The 22,068-nt window shown below is 36.3% G+C and overlaps 1 protein-coding gene across 2 annotated transcripts in view; it reads right to left on the bottom strand.

Moving 5' to 3' along the window:
- Positions 1-4,608: 4,608 nt before the first annotated feature.
- CEP192 (centrosomal protein 192) overlaps positions 4,609-22,068 on the bottom strand; it is a 77,221-nt gene continuing 59,761 nt past the window's right edge. For both annotated transcript variants that reach the window (XM_087757281.1, XM_087757291.1), the window contains exons 36-44: positions 21,583-21,688; positions 19,925-20,129; positions 18,109-18,188; positions 17,115-17,210; positions 15,444-15,563; positions 11,514-11,635; positions 10,468-10,591; positions 9,932-9,990; positions 4,609-5,004 (exon numbers count right to left, since the gene is read on the bottom strand). In XM_087757281.1, the coding sequence (XP_087613407.1) occupies positions 4,866-5,004; positions 9,932-9,990; positions 10,468-10,591; positions 11,514-11,635; positions 15,444-15,563; positions 17,115-17,210; positions 18,109-18,188; positions 19,925-20,129; positions 21,583-21,688 (1,051 nt within the window). In that variant the 3' untranslated portion in view covers positions 4,609-4,865. The remainder of the gene's footprint in view (positions 5,005-9,931; positions 9,991-10,467; positions 10,592-11,513; positions 11,636-15,443; positions 15,564-17,114; positions 17,211-18,108; positions 18,189-19,924; positions 20,130-21,582; positions 21,689-22,068) is intronic.

Below are 22,068 nucleotides of genomic sequence, written 5' to 3'. Positions count from 1 at the left end.
AGGACTTTTGTTCCCATAATGCCTTTTCTCATTTCCAAAGATGCTACAATATAGAAAGCTAACATACTCCTCGTATATAAGATACATTACCTACTAACCTCATAGTGAACTCTGATAGTCCTGTAGTCCCCCAACTCCTCCACAAATCATAGGAGCAAGAATACACCAGCATTTCACCTCACTGGCATTCCTACCACAGAAATGCCCGAAAGTCTTTAGTACTCTACTTCAAAAAGCCACCACTGCCCTCAGTAACTCACTTTATACAACAAAAAAACCCTCACAAAATTCTCTTTACCATTTTAACCTTTTATATGATGAAAATAATTTTCTAGACAGCCAGGCCTTGATATGCACCTTTACTAGGTTTTCTGAACGCTAATTAGTTTCAGATGCCAGGGCAACAATCTCCAAAACACAGTGAAGCACGTGTACGGAATGTATTATAACTCCATTTGTAGTCAATGATGTGAAAACTCTACAAAGCTGTTGAATAATTATGATTACTAATATCCCAATTAAGTTGAGCAGGTACAAAGACATCCTCAATGTTAGACAATTAATGAATTTTTAAAAATAAATTATTTCTGAATTTTCTCTCTGACTGGTCTTAAAACCAACAAGTAAGATTACTATAATTAAAGAGACATCGCTTGGGGGTTTTTTGTTTCGTTTGGGTTTTTTTTAAGTTTGCCTGCTTGGGATGTTTGAGCCAGTCTTCCCAGTCTGAGACAAAAGGATTGCATCCAACAACAGGAGAAAATTGAAAAAAGTTTCAAAACCGACAATGGCCAAAATAAGATAATTATACCCAAAGCTGATTCTGATTCTTTTATCAAAAGTATCATGGTTTAAACTCTTAATCCAATTTGCAGTCTTTGAGAATTGTTCTATTCTTCCATATCCCTAAAAGATGTAGAGACGGGGATCTGGGCTTCTTCATAGTAAGCACTGGACAACTCAAAGCAAGATCATCTTGACTACAAAAGTTTACTACATGCATAAGGCAACCACAGGGAAAGGAAGCAGTCTCATTTTATGGACTAGGAATGTTTGAAGTGACTTTCTCAAGACTTTTGAAGTCCCACCAATGTCCTCACTTTGCAAGTAAAAATACATTGGCTATGTTCCAGCTCTTGCACCTTCATTACTGGGGAAAAATTTCACCCAGAACTGATGAATCAGCTGTCTATGAAAGACTTGGGCTTCCTTTCCTCTTCCTCACCTTCTCTGCCGCACACAAAAAAATTTAAAAAAAAAAAAAATCTGTCTTCAAGTTTGCATTGCACACACTAGAGCATATCTTTTCCTAGAGATAATTTGCTTTACCCATATATGACAAGGCCCGTGTCTAGAGATGATGAATTTGCCAATACGTCCAATGGCTGTTGTAACCATACCAAAATAGTATGGGGGTACTTAAATTGGAGGAAAAAAAAAAAAAAAAAAAAAAAGAAAGAAGTCATGCACAACTTATTCTTCAGCAGGTAGGTTATTTACACATCATGTAGTACTAATAGAAACTTCTGTTAGATATTTGTGAAACAAGAGCCTAAGGAGTAGAACAGCTAGAATACTGGAAGATTACCTATCCTTCTCCCATCACCTGGAATCACTTTGTCTTATGAATACAAGTATAGCCATATAATTCAAACAGCCAAAACAACTACTGGGACAAGTGCCCTAGGGATGTTCTCCAGCACAGAGACTGGTCATGGAGCTACCAGCCTGTAGATTCCTCTTCACACTGCAAAGAAAATCATTGTTACTAGAAGTGAATCAAGCAAAATGGGCTGCAAATAGATGCCAAAATATTTAGCATCACCTGCAAACCAGGATCCCCTTGGATGACGAGGGCAGGTCATTTGCTCATACTTGTTCTTCAAAATGTGCTTCACCCATATATATATATATATATATACACACACACATTTACACACACACACACAAGCACAGTTCAGCAGAGAGTATCCATAGCAGCACATTCTGCGCCCTTTTCCTCCACTTAGGTCCAATCCAGATGGCAACATAGGAAAGAATGTATAACCATTCCTCCCAGTTCTTCTCATCTCAAGAATTCAAGAAAAGCCCATAACAGAAGTGTGAACAGGGACCCAGACAGCAGCCCTATCATAGGAACAGCACACAAAGGCAATTCTGAATTCAGACCAAATAAACAATTATCTAAAATGAGGGTTTCTTATTGCAATTCAAAGGTGCTGTTTTACAAAGACCACTATTTAGGGGGAAATTCTCTGTCACAACACTGACAGCCATTTCAGCTCTTTAGGCACAGACGAACAAGGCACCTTTTTAAAGCAGCTTGTCTTATTAATATAGAAGGAAGAGAGGCTGGTCCAGCATCAGGCATGAAGGTTTAATTCTGTAAGATTGAAATTTAGAGGTAAAATAATCTGGAATAAACTGATATCACAATCAATCTTTGACAAAAATTTTGGATGTGTTCTAAAGAGTTATTTTATCCCTAAGGAAACCAGTGTTATGAAGAATCTTACCACAGGAAGGACTGTCATCTAACCTTGTGGAAACAACTACTAAAAACGTCCCAATGGATAGTAAAAGGTACAAAATCACATAACTCTTATTAACAGATAGCGATCCTTCCTCCTCAGTGATCCAGTTTCCTTATTAACAAAGTCATCGAAAGACAATTTCTACTGAGAAACCAAGGTCCTTGAGAAAAAGATAAAGGTTAATCAATCCCTCCAGAAACTGGTTTGGAAAAGACTACCATGAAGTTGAGCATGTAAGACTAAACTGCAGAGCTTATTAAAACATCAGGTTTAAGTGGATGGTCAAGAATAGCTGCTAGAGCAGTAAACGTATAGTGAACATGACTTCCATGAACAACAAATCACAAGCCTTCTCTTCAATAAATATGACTTCAGGTACATTAACATGTAACATGAAACAACAGAAAAGAATCTATAGAACAGCTGGAGCTATTCACCATACTACCTGCATCTGAGAAGGATTATTCTAGACAAGCAAGAGGCAAGGACAACTTTAGAACAGAGGGCAGCTGGAAGTTATTCAACTAGGAAATGCAAAGGCTTTGAAGATAGTGACACTGAGCTCGGTCTTTTTTCCGGCTCAGCAAGAGGCTTCTGATTGTGCTTCTAAAACTGAACAAACATAGGCTTTTGGACACTAAGGCCTTTCTCAAATGAAGCAGCCAAGCCTGTTGAGGTAAGGCAGCAGACTGAAGATTCCCTCCGTTCCAATTCTGTATTCAGGAGAAGTACACAGGCATGAACTAGGGAAGCATGCAAGTAACATCTGGCAGAGAGAGGGCAAGAGGAACATGGTCACAGTATTCAGCAGACAGGAGCTTATGTGTTGATGGAAGAGTAAGGAGGTGGCAAGTCTTCTGTTTAGAAGTCTAGTTTAATTTCTTTTAGCAAATCTTCCCCTCCTTGTTTCCAGACTGCTGAGAAACGAGGTTTTATGAAGAAACAGCAGCTTTAGTATACTTTGACATAATACTAGTGGCGTGTATCAAAGGCAATGCACTGAGTACTTCAGGTTTTTCCTCCCAATTTTTTTCAAATTTCAGTTGTTTGAAAATGCAGTTAAACAAACAATCTCATATTGAAAGGAATTTCACTCACACTTCTACCAACCTCCTTTCTACCACAAAAGGAATAATGTACATAAGCTATGATGGAATTATGCTGTCAAAAAGCTACATTTCTAGCTTAGGGCAACTCCAGACATACAGCTCCATGCTACAGAAATAAAATAGCAGACAGAGCCAAAGGGTACAAAGGACATGGTAACAATGGGTAAGCTAATTGCGGAACTGTTGTTCATGGAATCCTACAATGTAAGAACTGGAGAGCACTCAACAAAATTAGGAAGAAGCCAGTTTAGCACACAAAAAACAGCTTTTGTTAGAAGAGCACACAGTGAACTTTTAGAGCTTGCTGCCACATGAAGCTGTGGAAACAAAGTGTCAAAAGGGTTCAAAAAGTTAAACAGATAAATTCACAAACAGGTACATAAATGGAAAAAAAATGGATAGGTGGGAATCTGCCTCCCATCCCTAATCCAATGACTGCAGATGCTGAGGAAATGCAAGTGAAGTGAACCAAAGGCAGCAGCCAGGCTCATGTCATCTCTCAAAGCAACATCTTTCTCACCACTGTTAGAGGCAGAATACTGAGTCAGATGCATCGTTCTTGGAGGGCTGAAGACAGTATTGCTCATGTTTCATTTATACTGTTTTCACATTTTCAGTTAAAACAACGCTTATGCCTGCCACTGAACTGTGTAAAAAGTTAGGGGCTGATTGTTAAATCATCAGTCTGGTCCCAGCTTTACCAGATGGAGACATGATATTAACAGGTCAGCTTCTGTACTGCCATCCCTCCCCCTGTTCCCCAAAGCCCCCCAAAAAACTAGCATTGCCTAAGAGCAGGCAGCTTGATCCTTTACCTACAGCAAGGAATCCTCTAACCAAAGACAGAAATCAGGTAGAATCAACTGTTAACACATAGATTTTATTTCTGTATTTACAATGCTTAAAAATAAAATATATCAGTATCTAGCTATTCCTAATAAATGCAAAAATAGAAAACTTCCCTTTTCAACAAAAGTGCAGAAACATAAATTAGAACATGATAAATTTAAAACATACAATGTTACTTCTCAGTGTTTTTACTATGAAAACAGATTTGTAAAACAAGCACCATAATTCATCTTACAGAAGACTTTCCATCAAAGCAGCATCACAGGGCTCAACAAGTAGGACGTTAGTACAGAAATGTAGTAGCAAATCTTTGAATATTTTAAATGGCATAAACTATTATAAATGATTATAAACAGTTATAAAACTGTTCTGACTATATTTTTGCAATAGCTTTACCACATAGCCGAATATTAACTGAGCCATATTTGGTCGTCAGCACAACGAAGAGACCTTCAAATTTTCCTTCTGCCTTTGGCTTGAACTGGACTGGCACATTGATGTAATGATGAGATCTGTAAAAAATCAATTATGTGCATATTCATTGTTAATAAACGAATAAATCCTACCAGACAGAGAAATTCTTGTCTAGTTTTGATTTTTACCAAAATAGGATATTGGATGTGCAGTGGAGCATCAAGTTTATTTTTATAGATTTGATGATCTATTATTCTTCTGAGGGACTTTGATTGTAAAGGCCATTCTTTCCTACTGATTATACAAAGTACTACAATACTTTATTGCTGGTAGTTTACCTAGATAAATTCAGTCTGTCTCTTTGCAATAATGCTGACAGTGCATAAACTGTATTTAAAGAAAAGTTACTACATTTCTTCCCTTCAGAATTCACATAACAAGTACACTAAAATTTCCAATTCTTTTGGAAATTCCACCAATTTGAAGCTAGTAAAACAATTTCAATTCCTTCTAATTGCCTCCACATTAAGAAATATTTTGCTGAATCATTGCAAGTCAATATACTCATCCTCAAACAGTGTTTTAAAGATTTTACTTTACACCTTTTTAGGTTATATAGTTCCTCTTCTATTCAGATTGCATAAAAATATACTAATGTAACGGGTGGCTATCTTAATTTTCAAAAGCCTAGAGTGAACATTTTAAAAAATGTAAGCTATACAAGCAATAAGCTGGAAATGCTGAGTGGGAACCTACTGGGTTCCATGGCATTCAACAGAAATATCCAGCACTAACAGACGGGTAACGGTAAAAGGCACATATTGGAATAAGGAAAAATGAACAGCATCACATAGTAAGACAAAGAAAGAAAAGACGGCTTTGTTTTCTTTTATTGTAGCTTCAGTTTTCTCCTGTTAACAGTATTTAACATTATTCAACGTCCTCTGGCATGTGCTTATTTTCCCTATTTTTTCTTATTTTATTCTTACCTCTTCATATTCATTTCCTCTGCACTAATCCAACCTATCATAATCAGTCTGTGCTCTTACCGTTCTACATTTGGAAATCATAATATTGGCCCTACATGTAAGCCTGATCACAGCCTCATTTGTTTAGTATCATCCTTAGTGCTAAAACAGTTACACTAGCAGGTGTTTTTGTTGTTGTTTGTTTGTTTGTTTTTAAAACAGATCCTGGTCAATCACATACCTTAATCGTATACAGTTTCAGAATAAAGACTGGTATGCTACTGTATTTTTTTAATTGGGTTAATACAAAAACAAAGCACTAATTATGTAGTACTAGGCTACAATCAACAATAAAGCAAAGGAGTACAGCCAGATCAGGGTTTCATGTCTCATACTTGATGGCTGAGTGTTGTGTAACAAACCTGGTACGCTCTGTCTCTTTATCCATCTATAATATATGGGATGAAGATATTTACTCAGCTTTAGTTTTAAAAATCCATTTTATAAATGCAGAACATCAGTGTGACCATTTAATCTCTAACAGATGCATTATATCAGAAAACACAAATTTTAGTAAGAATAGAGTCTGAAGCTGCATACAACCAGGCCACCTGAGAATTTACAAAAATAAAGGTAAATTCAGTAGAAAGTCAGGAGGGATGCACAAGTCTGTATCATCATCTCCAAAATAATATATGTATGCTTCCTTACATATCCTAACACTTACTCAAAAAGAACAATATAATCAAACTTATACTATCAAAAACTTAACAGTAAGTTATGTATCACTCTCTTAAAGAGACGGCAACACCTGGCCATCAAATATTAATTTCCAGAATACATACTACCTGACCTCAGTGATACTGAGGCAAAGCACAGTTTCTTAGCATATGACAGCTATACTCAGTTCCATTTGACCTCTAAATTCAGGTGTCCATTTGGGTGGTGCTATACACATCATCATTCCTCTCTAAAAGAAGAATTAGTCAGACATTACTTAGAGTTTGGTTTGTAGCAGTCAGTTGATTTCTCACAATCGGGATAAGGCTCAACACACTTGAATTCTTATGCTTCCTAATCCAAAAGGAAAGATGCTATTTTCATTTTCTTCAACTAACAAAATGGGAACGTTCAGACTCCAGCTACTACACAGCATAAACCTTCTTAGAAATGAAGCAACCTGGAGGATTTTTCTGAAGTACAGTAGCAAGAAACAAGAACAATAGTGTCAGGACAACCACAATTCCCCTGCAATTAACTGTTTTTTTCTTAACAAAAAACTTTACTTAACTTCAAACTTTTCACTACGCCGGCAACTCAATTAGTCTATGAATACTATATGACCTTTACAGGTTGTTGCAACAATTTCAAGTGCTATTTCTGAGAAGTCAGTTATGTCTGAAGCCTACTTCACAGACAAATACTGTAGCCTTCTAAACACAATAGCAGCAATAGGTAAGTTTAAAAGGAACAGTATGGGTAAGCTGCATCTAAGCCATAGTAACCAGATCTATCATCAATGAATAGTGACTCCTGACACCCAGAATGCTGGCTACTGGAAACAAAAATAATTCGTCAAGCAAAAAACAGTTTTACTTTTTACTAATATCTGAAATATATACTACCCTGTCATCAACTTATTTCAGATGGCTTCTGAAGGCAATACAATAGAAATGCCTTAGTTTTCAAACTTTTTTTAGGTAGGCATAACCTGGTAGTCCTTCCAGAAACAGAACTTAGCCAAAGGTTTTTAAAAAAGTCAAGTATTTTTTAATGTTTCATCCATATCTTTCTATCACTTAGGAGTAATCTTGTTAAACGTATTCTCTCTGCAGTAAAAAAAAATTCTACTCTGTCAACAAATAGAACTCCTCTTTTGAATGCAAATTCCAGACAGAATTCCTTCCCACCCATTCTTTGCAGGGCTTACAATATTAGCTATATGACATCTCTGTGGTTAAAAAACAAGATACACGCTTTAAGATATTTGGTGAAGATTATTAGAATTCCTTTTTTTTTTTTTTTGTTGCTGCAATTCTGGTTGCAAGATACTGTGTTTGGATAAAGCTCATTATTATTTTCAACTGAGCAAAGTGTGGTAAAGGAACCAGCAGCGCTACATATTGGTACTTGTGATCACATAACCAATTGAACAAGAACTGGTAAGCCACTATACCAACTTCTGAAGGTCAGACTCTTGATACTAAGTACAAAAACAAACTTGCAATTCCATTATCTAAACTTGAAACTTGATTACACAGGATTGCTTTCAAATTTGGCCCTCAAAGTGAAGAGCACACAACAGACCATGCTTACTACATGACACTTTTTTGGTCCAAAAACACAGGTAGGTGGTACTTTCTATTTTTACACTCTTATTTACAGACTAATAGTCCAAGTTCCTGCAAACAGTTTTCTTATCCAATTACTTTTGGACATTACTTTGTAAGGTGTCCGGTTAACCTAGTTTGGATGGAAAGAGTTAACATTGGCTTTCTTCAAACTCTCCTTGATGCTGTTCTCAAATAAAAGCCATTTAAAGAAGTTCTTTTAACACTTTTTTTAAAGTATCTATCCAAATCAAGTAATTCTTCTGTGCTTTATGCTCTTAAATGGGAGAGCTTCCTCAGAGAGCTATGTTAACTTCAGGTAAATGAATTTTTAAAAAGCTAGGAAAGGCCAGTATTTACAACTGGATCAAAACCAGCCAAAGTTACTAGAAAAAAAAGGGTGTAGAATGTTATTAGAAAGTGCAGTATATTCAGTCGATAACCTTTAGAAATAGTAGACTGAATTTTAAACTTGTTAACTCTACTTTGGATAAAAGCAATAGGAGTTTATCATCTCTCACAGAACATATACCAAATAGCTTTTACAGCATTCCTCAAGAATATTTTTGAAATATCTGAGGGTCTTCCAGTGAAGTTACTCATCTTTTTTTCCAGGGACAATCAAGTCATCCTGTCCTTTGTCTGCAGCTGTACTGCCTCAGACAGATCTAGCTAATCATCTCTATTTGGATAGATTTTATCTTGGTCACTGCCTCCATAAAAAAACCCTTCTGTGCCATCTGATGGGACATATTTAATAAAGAGATGCCAGTTAAATAGAAACACTGGAACACATGCCTAAGTGGAGTTATAACACTTGGCACTGAAAAGCAGACTTAAGAATACCTTGAATACCTGTGGCTACGACCACCACAGCCCTGTCTTTATAATAAATGCTAAGTATCATTGGCAGACACAAAACTAGATTAGGAGCCAGAGTATCTAGTTCCATTTATGATTTTGCTCCAGCTTCTGTTCTGTATATACTTGGTTTCCCCGTCTGTAAAACGGGGACCTGTTTAAACACCGAGAATGTATGCTGTATGACTTCTAATGAAATGGTTGCATTTCTGTCTTCCTGACAATCTCTCTGTTACAGATGAGCACATGAGATGCCATACTTCTTGAAGAGATGACTAATAGGACTGTCAAAGACTTGTTGTAATGAACTCTAAAGATGACTGGGTTTATTTTGAGGGATTGTTATCACCAACTGGAAAATTCCTTTTATGCAGGTAATATGCTGAAATACTTGGTATGACCAGGCAATTCCACTGGCTGCTCAAACCTTGTATTTGCAGAGAATCTTTGATGCAGCTCTGCAGGTTTGTCAAATTAGAAGCATGATGAAGGCAATTTGCTTGGTCTGTTGTGCAGAAAATACAAATGGAAGGAATGACTTGATTGTGCACAGCATGCCAAATGGTTAAATGAAGCATTAGGCTTAGCATTAAAAGCAGCAGCACTGTTAGAAACAATTTGCAGGGAAGAAATTGGCAGATGCAGAAATAACTGTGTGGGCTCATTCTGCTTCTAACCAAGATTACAGAGTAGAGCTTAGCAAAAAAAAAAAAAAAAAAAAAAAAAAAGCTTTTAACTAGACAGCCAGAATGTTGGATATTTATATCTACATTTTAGCACTATACATATAGAGAAGATATTTATCTTACTGAATTACTTGTTTAATTTTTTTGTTAGGAGAGAATGTTATCATATGCATTACTCACCTTAAAGAGTATTTCGAGTGCTTGATGTAGAAAGGCTCTTTGGGACTTACAAATTTCAGCTGTAATTTAATACAAAATGCTTAGAAGTGCACTATATCTAAGCCTATCATATTCAATTTATGACATGCTTAAGATAATTCAGGTCACTTACAAATAGAGCTTTACACACACCCAGGGTTTAAAGATAAAGCATGCCCACATTTGTGCATAGTAAGAAAAATTCACATCTCAATATTTTAATGAGGTTAAAAAATAAAATAAATAAATCAGGATAATAACAAATCTATGCAAACTATAATATACTATTTTTGCAGTTGCAAATATATTACAAATACACTCTGATTCAGTCAGACAAAAGAAAAGAGAAAAATTACAGGAGAGCAAAATTCTTCAAATATAATACTGATTTTGAAACTAACAAACTAAGACTTGTACTATTGCAATCTTCTGTCAAGAGTAAAAAAAAAAAACCAGTGCAGTTGAACTGTTGGAAGGACTTATGAAAATGTATTTAAAATAAAGTCTGTCAAACTTACCAACTGTGTTGTAAAGGAATTATTCCGCAAGTTGACCTTTAATGTGCATGATTCCCCAACTCTAGTTGGAGGAAAAGTGTACAGGTCTTCTGGTGCATATACCCCTCGAGTTATCTCATTTTGTCTGATTTGAAAAAGGGATTCAAGATATTAAGATTTCCTACTGATATGGTCTGGATATATTAATTGCATACTTCAAGACAACAGGTGTATTTTCTGAGACTAAATCAGGAAAAATGGAAAGATCCTGAAGGCATCAACTCTCTCACCTTAAATTTCATAGGCAATACATTTTAGCCAGAAAGAATAATGGAAGCATCACTGTGGCATAATTATACATACATTTACTTAGACACACTTTCACAATCTGAATTTTTCCCCCATGTTTTACTAGAGAACTAGACTCTTCTCAGAGATGCCATGTTTAACCACAACATTTTACTCCCCTGTCATATTCACATCATCCCATAGTAAAAGAACTGGAAATCAACTTAAGACTGAAGAACAGCGAGGATAAGACATGCAGCGCAGTGGTCTTCTCACAACTGACTTTACACTTCTATGGAGTCTCTGAACAGGGAGTATACAAAAAGTATACACAAGATTCTACTGCTGATACCAGTTCATTAACAACAGCAGATCACGGTTAGGCAACTTAGAAACCCAGCTGAAAAGAAAGAACATAGAAGACTGAACAATACAAAGCCATTAAAAGGTTTGGCAAGTCTGTTTTTTGCAGCTGTTTACTCTTTAATGTAGAATCATAGGATAATTCAGGTCAGAAGAGACTCAGGTGGTCTCTAGTTCAACCTCTTGCTGCTCCCATCAGGGTCAGCTGTGAGGTCAGACCAGGCCACTCAGGGCTTTGTCCAGTCAGATCATGAAAACCTTCAAGGACAGAGACTGCACAGCCTCTCTGTGCAGCCTGTTCTACCACATAGCTGTCCTAATGGTAAAAAAGGTTTTGGTTGTGGGGTTGGGTTCCCCCCCCCACCCCCTTTTACCGAGTTTCAGACTCTCTCATTTCAAGTTTTGTCCATACATACCCTGCTTTAATTGTACGTGCTTCAGAGTAAACCTTCATTTCTGGTATAACTGGAAGCTCAGTTTTTGGAAGGGCACTTGCAGAAGCTTTCACAACTGAAGTTTCATTTTCTGTTTTAGTACCCTATTGGCAAAAATAGAGAAGCCTTTAAACTTTGCCTTACCCAATCCAAGACTTTTTATTTAAAGTATAATCTTTCAGGAACAGTAGAGTCTGGATGATTGAGACAGAAGCAATGATTTAGGAGGAACACTTTAACAGGCTTGTGTGTCTTATGAATACTTTGTTACAAGCCAGCTTACAACACACTAGCAGTGCAGGTGGAATCTCGAGAAGGCTGCTAGCAACGAAGATTCTACTAAAAGCCAAAACAGAAAAACAATTCCTCTGCAGATATTCTGCCCATATGCCTCAAGAACAGCAGTTGGCTAAACAACTGCTCAGAATGAAGGAAGGCGTAAGTCATCATTATAGTTTGAATTCTCACAAGAGCAAAAAGCTTTGTAATAATTTTGTGTTATGAACAATATATCCTTCTCAGAGAAAGGTCTCTCCAGTGAAACAGAATCTGATAATGCATTACATGGTAATTGTTACATTCAGAAATTAGGCCAAAATATTAAGCATTGTCATTGTCAGACCCCCATTCAGTGTACTCTAACAGAAGGAGACCAGACTTTGTCAGATAGTTTCAAATTCTGCATTGTTTAACAAATCTAGCCAGATACTGTTTGGAACCCCCTGGGTCACAACATCTTGAACAAAGTTAAAGAGCCAAAAGAACCTCCTACACTTACAGTCGTACAACATTATCTCGATCTTTGAAACGGTGCTGATGTTTCAGACAAGCAGTTGATTCCCTTACGCAGGGAAGATTAAAAAAATAGATTCATCTTCAATAGAGCTGCTATGACAAACTTGTCTTTTAGCCATTCATTTCTTCTACTAAAAGAGCTGCTAATCAGTCTGTCAGAAATAGCAGCAGCCAAAAAAAAAACCAACCAACCAATCTTAAAGAATATTCTTCAGTTGCAAATGACCCATGAACCACAGTAGAACCCAATCCATAAAGACAAGAACGCATTTGTACATGTGTCTTGTTTCAAGAGCTTTTGACTTTCCATGTAGTGAAAAATAATGGGTGTCGTGCCTCAGTGTTATTACTCAAATTCTAATTTATCAATAAGGCAAGTTTACTGCATGGGAATCAGGCACATTATGGAAAACAATCCGAAGTTCCCCCAGTCTTTATAAGGGCATCTTGAAGTACTGCATGCCCATACTGACTTTCCCTGTTTCAGATGAAAGCAGTATGTTAACACTGTTCAAATGGTTACAACTGAGTGGTGGTGTTCCAAAGCAACCTCAGGAGCATAGAAATTTGTTTAGCTTTAAAATTGGAATTATTTTGCTCACAGAGTTTAAAAAGATTTTTCCTCCTCTCGCTTCCGGCATACCCAAAGAAGATGAAGCTTTGTACTGCTGATAATAACAATCAAATCAGGACTCTTAGTTAGCAGTATGTTTTGTGTTAAGTATTAAGAAATTCAGCTCAGTTTGCTCCAAAATGATACATTAATAAGTTACATGGTTACACAGCTGAAGTACATAAACCATGTAAATTAAAAAATGGTATGCACTTAACATTTATAATATCTTCAAACAACAGCAGGGATTCTTTATGCAGCCCTCAGCTTTCTACGTGCTAAAGGAGCAATCAGAACTTAGGTGCTGCCTCAGCCTTCTGGCAGGTTCTTGCTAGTTCCCCATTTCACCCAGAAGGGGCCAATAATTAGGCCAAAATACCAATCCAAGACTTCTGTGCACAATGGTGATACTCATTCTTAGCTCAGTGATCTTCAAACAATACTTGATAGCAGCCTAACAAATGATTCTCAGGAAAAGAAAAAACTAAGTTTGAATGGCCAGTATTCAGGGGTTGGGGCTGCAAAGCACATGTAGAATCCCTCCTTTCTTTGTCTCTGGGATCAGTTTTGAAGACACGATATTTTGAGCTCCTGGCTATGGTTTCCAGTGGTGGGATCTGCAAATGCATGCAGAGCATAATCAAAGTCACAGTTAATTGTTTTTTTCAGGAAAAAATGAAAGTGGTAAGTGCTGCTGATTTTCCTAACTTCACCTTCTTCTTTTAGTTCTTTCCTGAGCTCTTCCAAATTTTTCATTTCTTTTGAAGTGGTGCTATAAATAAATACCACTCAGTCACTCTGAATGACAATCAGTCATTCTTCCCACTTCATTCTATCAAAAGTCACATAAACCAGAGCTGTAGCCCTCTCTGCCTCAGCAAACACAGCAGAATCCACGTCCTTTTCAAAGTTGTAGTAACACAGTCTAAACTCTTGATCCCTAGAACATAATAGGTTATAATTAACTTGTCTTCTCGACTAAAAGTAGACATGATTAAAAAGCTGCAACAATCTAAGCAAAGGTTCTGTGTTGACCTCTCTTCCAAACAGACATATAGCTCCTTACCTAGTTGATAAAAAAAGTATCCCCCTTTCAACACTTTTTCAAAATGATCATGACACACTTCAAGTATTTTCTACAAATTTTTTCCCATATGCACCAAGAGATGCTGGAAAGATCTAATTGTTAACAGCTTTGAAAAAAATCAAGAGGAACAAATCTGACATGGCAGTTCAAAAACATTAATATCAAGTTGTGCCGCTCAAAGATTTACACAACTCTGACAACTAATCACAGTTTAAGAAGAGAATTCTTCAAAACTCTAGACTTCTGATAAAGAATTCATCTTCTCTCAATTTCAACTAGCTTTAAAGAGACAAATGACAATAGACGTTTTCCTCATTTTAAGGAAAATTATGTTCAAAGAATTAGATGAAAGCTGAATAAAAAACTCTTCCAAACCAAACATTATACAGGTCTCATTCTTCATGCCAAAATTAGAAGTCATTTAACACACACTTTTTTAACAAGTCCCCTTTTCAACACAATTAACTACTGGGAAGAACAAGGACCATACAAAATAAAAGGTAAGGTACCCCAACAATAAGGGTACCTAAGGTTCCTACTACAAAAACAGGCTTGGTACTCTAAAGAAAGATCCCAAATCTTTATCAGGGCTTCTTAGAAAAATCAAGTCAAACTCTGGAGAGGACAGCAAAGCATATATAGCAATCACGCAATATTGAATGTATAAAGCTCTTACCATGCAGCTCATTTAATTAATCATTAGAATTCATTTTTCCTAATAGTAATAGATTCTCTGTCCTATGTAGATTTCTCTTGTATGGATGGTGAGGCAGGAATTAAAAGCAAAGTAAGGAGAGAGAGCACAGACAATCAGTTCTGACTTCCAACCCCCTCCTCTTCCAAGCCTCACCATAAAGTTAGAGCTGAGGAACAACAGGGGAACAAAGGAGAGCTCAAATCCAATCACTTCCATGTACAAATCTCAAAAATCACCCCCACCTGCATTGTTACTCTGATAAAATACTCAAACAGATTCTATCAGAGACACATACATATCTCCAATATGGATATTTGAAAATTCCAATATTGTATTAAGTTACATATTATAGCACAGGTCAGTTACTTCGCTATTTATTTACAAAAATAAAACAAATCCACTCAGTGCCTGATACAAACAAATCTGCATCTACAGAAACAATTCCCACAAAAGGCAAGTTTGTCTCTACTTTCTCTGAGCAAAATAAATTTTTACATCTTAAATGGCAAAAGGTAACGTATTATCACGTAAGCAAGATGAAAAAGGTACTTTTGTAACATAAGAAAAACAGTACAGTTTAGTCCAACGAAAATATCAGCAGGGTTTGTTTTTCTTATGCCAAAATATGCCAGTGCATATGAGAGAGTACTGTACAGTAAAATTAAGATGTCATAAAAAAATTTGTGCTCAGGACAGCATTTATAGCATTTATATACTCACTGCTCCAGAAAACTGAAATCTCAATTTGTGTTTCCAACTAGGTTTTTCAACTGGGTGACACTCAAGGTCCCAGAACTGGGAGTAATCGCCTTTATCTCTAGGTAAAAAGATTACAGCAACCTACCAAAACAAGAGAAAAATTTTGCAGAATCTTATTAAAATAATCTATACATCTTCACAATTTTACCTACACAAAGTTACAGTTAAGCCAGCACAAAATTTACACACTACAGAACACACGTTCCACACACAGGTGATTTTGCAGAAAACGATACAGCTCATCCTCCTTTGCCCACAAGAGAGAAAGTTCTGATGAAAAAGGTTGTGCAAGCCATCTTGAACAAAATTTGAGTTCAGCTAATCTGCTTCAAGCAAAGTCAGCAAGTGCTTGCACAATTATTTCTATTAGTAAAATGGAGGAGAAGGGGACCAGGAGAGGAAATACACGCAGCTGAAAGACAGCAATACTTTCTTTCATCTGTCAGCTAAGCTGTGAACAACTGTACTCCTCCAGCTCCAGGTCTGTAAGCACACTGTGCTACAATTATGAGAAGGCCTGAAATTTAAACCAACTTGCAGGCTATGCATTTGATCATCCCTAAGGGTCACGTATGTAACAAAGGCTTGTCTCTGTATAGTGCTGTACCAGGTTAATTCAAGAATAAACTCGCATTGTTTTCAGAGTTGAGGTTGGGGGAAGAAAGAGAAGGGGAGCAGCAGATCAGAATAGATCGCTACAACTATATCTAATTAGCCAGATATTATCATACCCACTGCAAAAACCAACAAATCACAATAGCACTGTACCTTACCAGCTCCAGCCAACAGCCTGACAAGCCAATAATGTAAATGTTATTCAAATAGGCCTGAACTAGGATTGCTAAGGCAAAGACAATTGTTTAAATTCAAATCATGGTTTTCAATATTATGAAATAACTATGAAACTGGACAGGAGTAAGTTTTTTATGTCTTGTAAATAGATTACAAATTCCATCATCATAGAAATAATGTAGTTAAAGAATGGCATAATAATCCATAATGATTAAAAGATAGGTGTTCACGAAGACGAACAGATAGAATCGAAGTAGAATTGAGGGAGAAGGTGAGGGACAAAAGCCCCATAGAAACCTATTCAGTATGTCCTTGGATGTGCTTTATAATTGTGGTTATGAAACCCTCTACTGGCCAGGAGATAAAATTGTAAGACAGACAGACAACTGTTCTTGAACAAGTATGACAAGACTGCTTTTAAGGAAGGGAAAGGGGTTCTCACACCAGTTTCATAAGAACCCAGTATTATTTGCAATTTTCTTATGGATTTTTACAAAACGTATTAAAAAAATTTTCTGTTCTAGAATAATTTATCTTAAAAAAAACAAACAAACAAAAAACAACAATCCACAAAACCACCACCATGTTACAGTCAAACTACAGATTGCATGAATTCTTTGAATCAACTCAGCTGACATTATAACAGCCGTGGTAAGTAGATACTGACTACCTGATACACCCCGGAACCCAATTTTGGAAGGTCAACATTTTATCATTATCAGATAAATTATGACCAGTTTCAAAAATTCAACTGTTATTTCGGAGAATTTCTCACATAAGATTCTATTTTACAACTGAGATACACTAATATGCTTGAAATATTTATAAATGTCGGTTTACCTTCTCTTCTCCATGAGCTTCAAGAGTACCAGAAACACGGGAACATCTGAAAGCGGAGTAAGTAACCCTATAAACACAACCAGTTCCATCCACATCCTGCAAATAAAGTTATGAGTCAGATTCAGAAGGGAAAAACAAAACAAAACAAAAAAAAACCCCACCACCCCATACAATACACCCACCCACACACCACCCTTGCAAAGGACTGAAGAAAATACACCCTATCGAGCTGCTTTCAAGTGAACAAATAATATCAATATTATCAAGCCAATGAATAGAGACTACAACTACTACAATATCTATGCAGTCACCATGACTACTGACTTCCAGTTTAGAGGTGGTACACTGGCTAGAACATGGCATACTCAGTCTTCAGCTACCGCTAAGAGTACTACATAACCATTTTTCTTCATTTCACAACAACAGACCATAATAATTCTACCATAAAATCAAAGTGACCATCACAGCATTTCAGACTATCAAAAAAATAGAGAAGCATTTACAAATATCAATGGTACAGCTACAGTAATTGCACAGGCGACAGCAGTGTAATTGAAGTGTCCTTGACCTAACTTAAATTACCTACAGAGATACCATGTACAGCCTAATTCCAGCAGCACAAGTCTCAAAACAAGGCAAGTCTAGCATTCTGGAGCCAAAAGGGACACACATCTTTCATGTATGCTTGACTACTTAATGCTGTCTGGATGAGGATACTGGATGAGCACAAACAAACTCTATAAGCCAGCAAGCGAACGAGAAATTGTCCCACAGAACACTGATTCACAGTCAGGGAGCACATTAGAGATGAAAAAAAGGAGTAAAACATTTCCCTGATATGGACAGAGGCAAAAAGAAACTTTGTAACTGGGTTCATGTTCAAATATATATTCTTTCTTGAGAGAATGGAGGGAGAAAGAGAGAGCAGCAGGAAGAAAGAAGGGAAAAAAACCAAGAGGTTTGAATAAAACTACCAATGCAAGCATTCACTCACTTTAACATAGGGTGGTGCAAAAGATGACAAATGCCATTTCACGTTTTCATCCCCTTTATTCTCCATTTCCAGGTAACTCTCTAGAAGAGAAATATCAGACTAATACATTAAATGTCTTTGTTCAAGTGTTCAAGTAGCTTTAGTGAAAAGAGTTTAAACAGAAATTATGTTTCAAGACACAGAAGTTTAATGGAAACAGATCTCACCATGCCAGGTCCAAGAGCAGACTCAAACAAAGCACGCTGTCATAAAACTCTTGAAAGCTTACGCAAAAGAAATTTGGAAATAAAGTGTTCTAGTGAAGAATCATATTGAAGATGCTTACAAGAAACAAAGTGAGACCTAAATCTCACCCTCAACAACCCTAAAACAATAATAGATAATCATCTAAAAGGACCTGAAGCATATTGAAGAACATTATGTGAATGTATTGCTGGTAGTAGGAAGTGAGTATAAATCCAGAGTATGACAAATAGCAGAGAGATCTAAGTCACCTCCAACAGTCTCAGTTTATTGCATCCAACCTTTTGGCAGATACCTTCACATACCAGTATACAAAAAAATACCACAAAAACCCACAAGATACCAAACTCTCTCCCACGATATTATTTGACTGTTCAGGGGAAAACCACTGATAGTATTCTAGTTTAGGACCAAGCAAATAAAGTTGTATCAAATAAAATCTGTTCTTATCCTACTATGGATTTGTTACTCAGCATATATATATATGTATGTATGTAAGTATATATATGAAACCTCAATAAAAAGTTTATGTTTGACTTGCAGAAAGGAGAATAACTACTGACATTATCAGAAATTCCCAACTTTGACAGTATCAATAAGCATATTTCACACCTTGAAATGTGCCTCTTGCCAAGAATCAATAGGACATTTGTAAGACCATCTCAGTCTAGAGTAGCACTTCAGGAAGTGTGGCTACATATATATTATGTCACATGTATAAAAATAAGAGAGGAAAGTATTATATTATATTCCTTTTTCTTAAGTGTAGCGAAAAACCAGAAATAATTGATAAATTAAGCCTTGAAAGTTCTAACATCTGTTAAATAAAAATGTAGCGTTAGTGAATCATTAAAAAAAAAAAAATCCTCATTACCTAGAAAAGAAAACTAAGCACTACCAAAAAATCTGGTATCTAGATAACAGAATGACAGTTTCTTACAGTAATTTGGAGAATTTTAAGCATTACTGGAATTAAAAGTACAGAGACTGAGGATTTGAGACCCCATTATCAAGTGTCCTCCTCGATCATTAAGTACAAGACAAGGATAGCCAAACTCATAGCTGACATTCCTATCGTCTTAAGGAAGAACATTTATTTCTCTGGTACATGCAGATATATTTATCTCACATCTTAGGGACACATATACTGAGGAGGAGAATGGGTCTATTGCAAAAGTGCATTGACCCAAAAGAGCTTCAACAAAACACAGTCATCTCATAGTGCCCTCTTTGCTCAGGCGCAGCATGGTTGCATTCATCAGAGTTGCTTAAAAAATTGGAAGCTTACCTGTCTGTATGCAAACCTATCTATGGGAAAAAGTGTGGCTATACTGCACAAGGAGAAGAAAAAAGAAAAAAAAAAAAAAAAAGAAATAAAGGACTTCTGAAAAGAGTTCCATCACAAGGAGTAACATTTCAAACTACAATCAGAAGAGGGGAACTGGTCAATCACACTTATCAGACTAAAAGAACAAAGTCAAGGCATTCAAGTTCCCAAACATGCAACACAGTAAATAAAAACACTGAATGCAAGATACTACAGATGTTGCATTTACTAAGTAAGCAATATTACCTGAGCTTTGGCCAGGTCTTGTTTTAGGAAAAACAATGGTTCTGTTCTTTATTTCCATTTTTGTTAGAGGGAGCACTGAGAGAGGCTTTGCCACATGAACAGTAGGACTTTCAGACTGTGGAGTAAATATATCACGTCTTCTAGATGGGAAGTCTGCTCCAGACACACTCTGTGCGACTGCCTCTCGAATTTGCACTTTAATAAACTTTTCCACAATTTGGAGAAAAAGAAAGATTTAAATAGTGAACATTGATATATTTACAAGTCAAACTATTTAGCTCTATTTCCTTGAGCTGTAAGAGCTCATGTTGTTCAGCTTTACATTCCAACAGAGAAAGAGTCTCATGCATTAAATCACCAGGTCTTCTCTAACTTCAGTTCACAAAGTTTAAAGATTTTTAGGACAAGTTTAATTTAGGAGAACAGGAAAACTTCCTGAAAATTTGCTAACTAGACATTTTAATTCAATAAGAATAATAATTAAAACTAGTTAAATTTAATTGACAACTCCTACAATATTCTGCTTGCAGACAAGGGGAACAGGGCTGCCTCACACAGAATGAGCTTTGTGTTCACTTCTGCTACATAATTAGCGCTTCTAAAAACTTCAGTTAATGCTAGTAAAATCTTAGCATGCTTTTTGCTTAATTGGATAGGTGGCAAAGAAATGGCAAAAGCATTATCAACTACCAGATCTCTTACAATTTGAATTGATTTTGCTACATTCTCTACTTTTGCCCTAGTAGGTTTCTTCTCTTAAATCCTTTTCTCATATTGTAGAACGTAATATAGTTAAATACATGCAGAGTCTCCATTTCCTTCTCAACTCACTCTTTTCAACAGCTTCTTTGTTGGTTCGGTTTTTTTAAGGTAGTTTCCAATTCTGTATCATACCTCGCCTTCCTCCATCAAGAAGGAAAGTAGATATGCCATTTTATCCTTTCAGTGTCTTTTATTTCTCTCTCCATGCACTGTTACAATTACCCCAAAATACATACTGGCGGTAAAAACAAAAATAAAGTGTCTATTTCTTTGGGGGAGATTAGCAAGGAGTCTTTCTGCTTTTACACTGATGAAAGAAGAAACTGTTGGCTTCATAAATTTGGTTTATATGCCTTAATTTAATCAGGGAAAAGCCTTGGATTAAAATGCACAAAGAGCAAGAACCTCTTCTAGACATTCTTTATCACAGACTTGTTGGCCAGAGGGTTAAGTTTACTTTAGGGGAGCTCTAAAGGAGCTATGGTGACTTGTCCCATAACCTCCTTTAACTACTTTTATTTTAACATATTATATAAACTACTTTTATATATGCATGTGTACATATATAAATTTAGCATTTTAGAAAATGATGCATATAAGGCAGTGGTGGGTCTACAGATGCAATTTTGTTGGCAATTCAGTCTAAGTGTTCACATCATAGTATTTCTTCAGAGATGGATGAACTAAGAATCTCAGTTTGTAAAACAGCATCTCAACTACATTTATTCTTTTCTTTTTTTTTTTTGTTTTTAAAGAGAACTTTACAAATTAGAGAGAATAATGGAAGTTGACAGAACTGCTGTCTCATACCTAAAAGGTTTTAGCAACATTACGAGACGTTATCCAGCAAACTAAAATAAACAGTTGTAATCTCAACTCTCAAGTAAGCGACATACCTTTTGTCCATTATCAGAATGGATATAGATTAGGCCACTCCAAGGAATTAATGAAGGCTTTGTGGCAAGTGATGGATTAGGACTCACCAGAATTAGTGTACTGCTCCTAATAAAAGAAAAAAATGTTAACATGATCCTCATTAGAATGAGTACCTACAACAGATCTCACTAGCCCTCACAAAAAAAGGATGCACTTTCAAGACAGTGGGCAAGTGAAGATGATCTAGAGATAGTCAAATTTAAGACATTCAGACATCCAATACATTATCAAGCTTTACTAGTCAGAAACTTAACACTAACACGTTTTATAAATTTGTCATTGATGGTTGTATAAGGGGTCATAGGGAAAGAGCAAGTCTTATCTATTGTTAACATATACAACCAATCAGGCCATGTAAAGCAGACATATAACTACATTGGTTAAGAAAAACAAGCTTCGATACTAGTCAACAAGGGAATTGTACTGGTCAAACAAAGTATACTGTA

Source organism: Nipponia nippon, unplaced genomic scaffold (assembly GCF_047370975.1).
Source record: "Nipponia nippon isolate SJK-2023a ecotype South Korea unplaced genomic scaffold, ASM4737097v1 scaffold_1, whole genome shotgun sequence".
Taxonomy (NCBI): Eukaryota; Metazoa; Chordata; class Aves; order Pelecaniformes; family Threskiornithidae; genus Nipponia; species Nipponia nippon.
The sequence above is the reverse complement of the archived record's forward strand: the minus strand, read 5'-3'. Positions and strand labels throughout refer to the sequence as shown.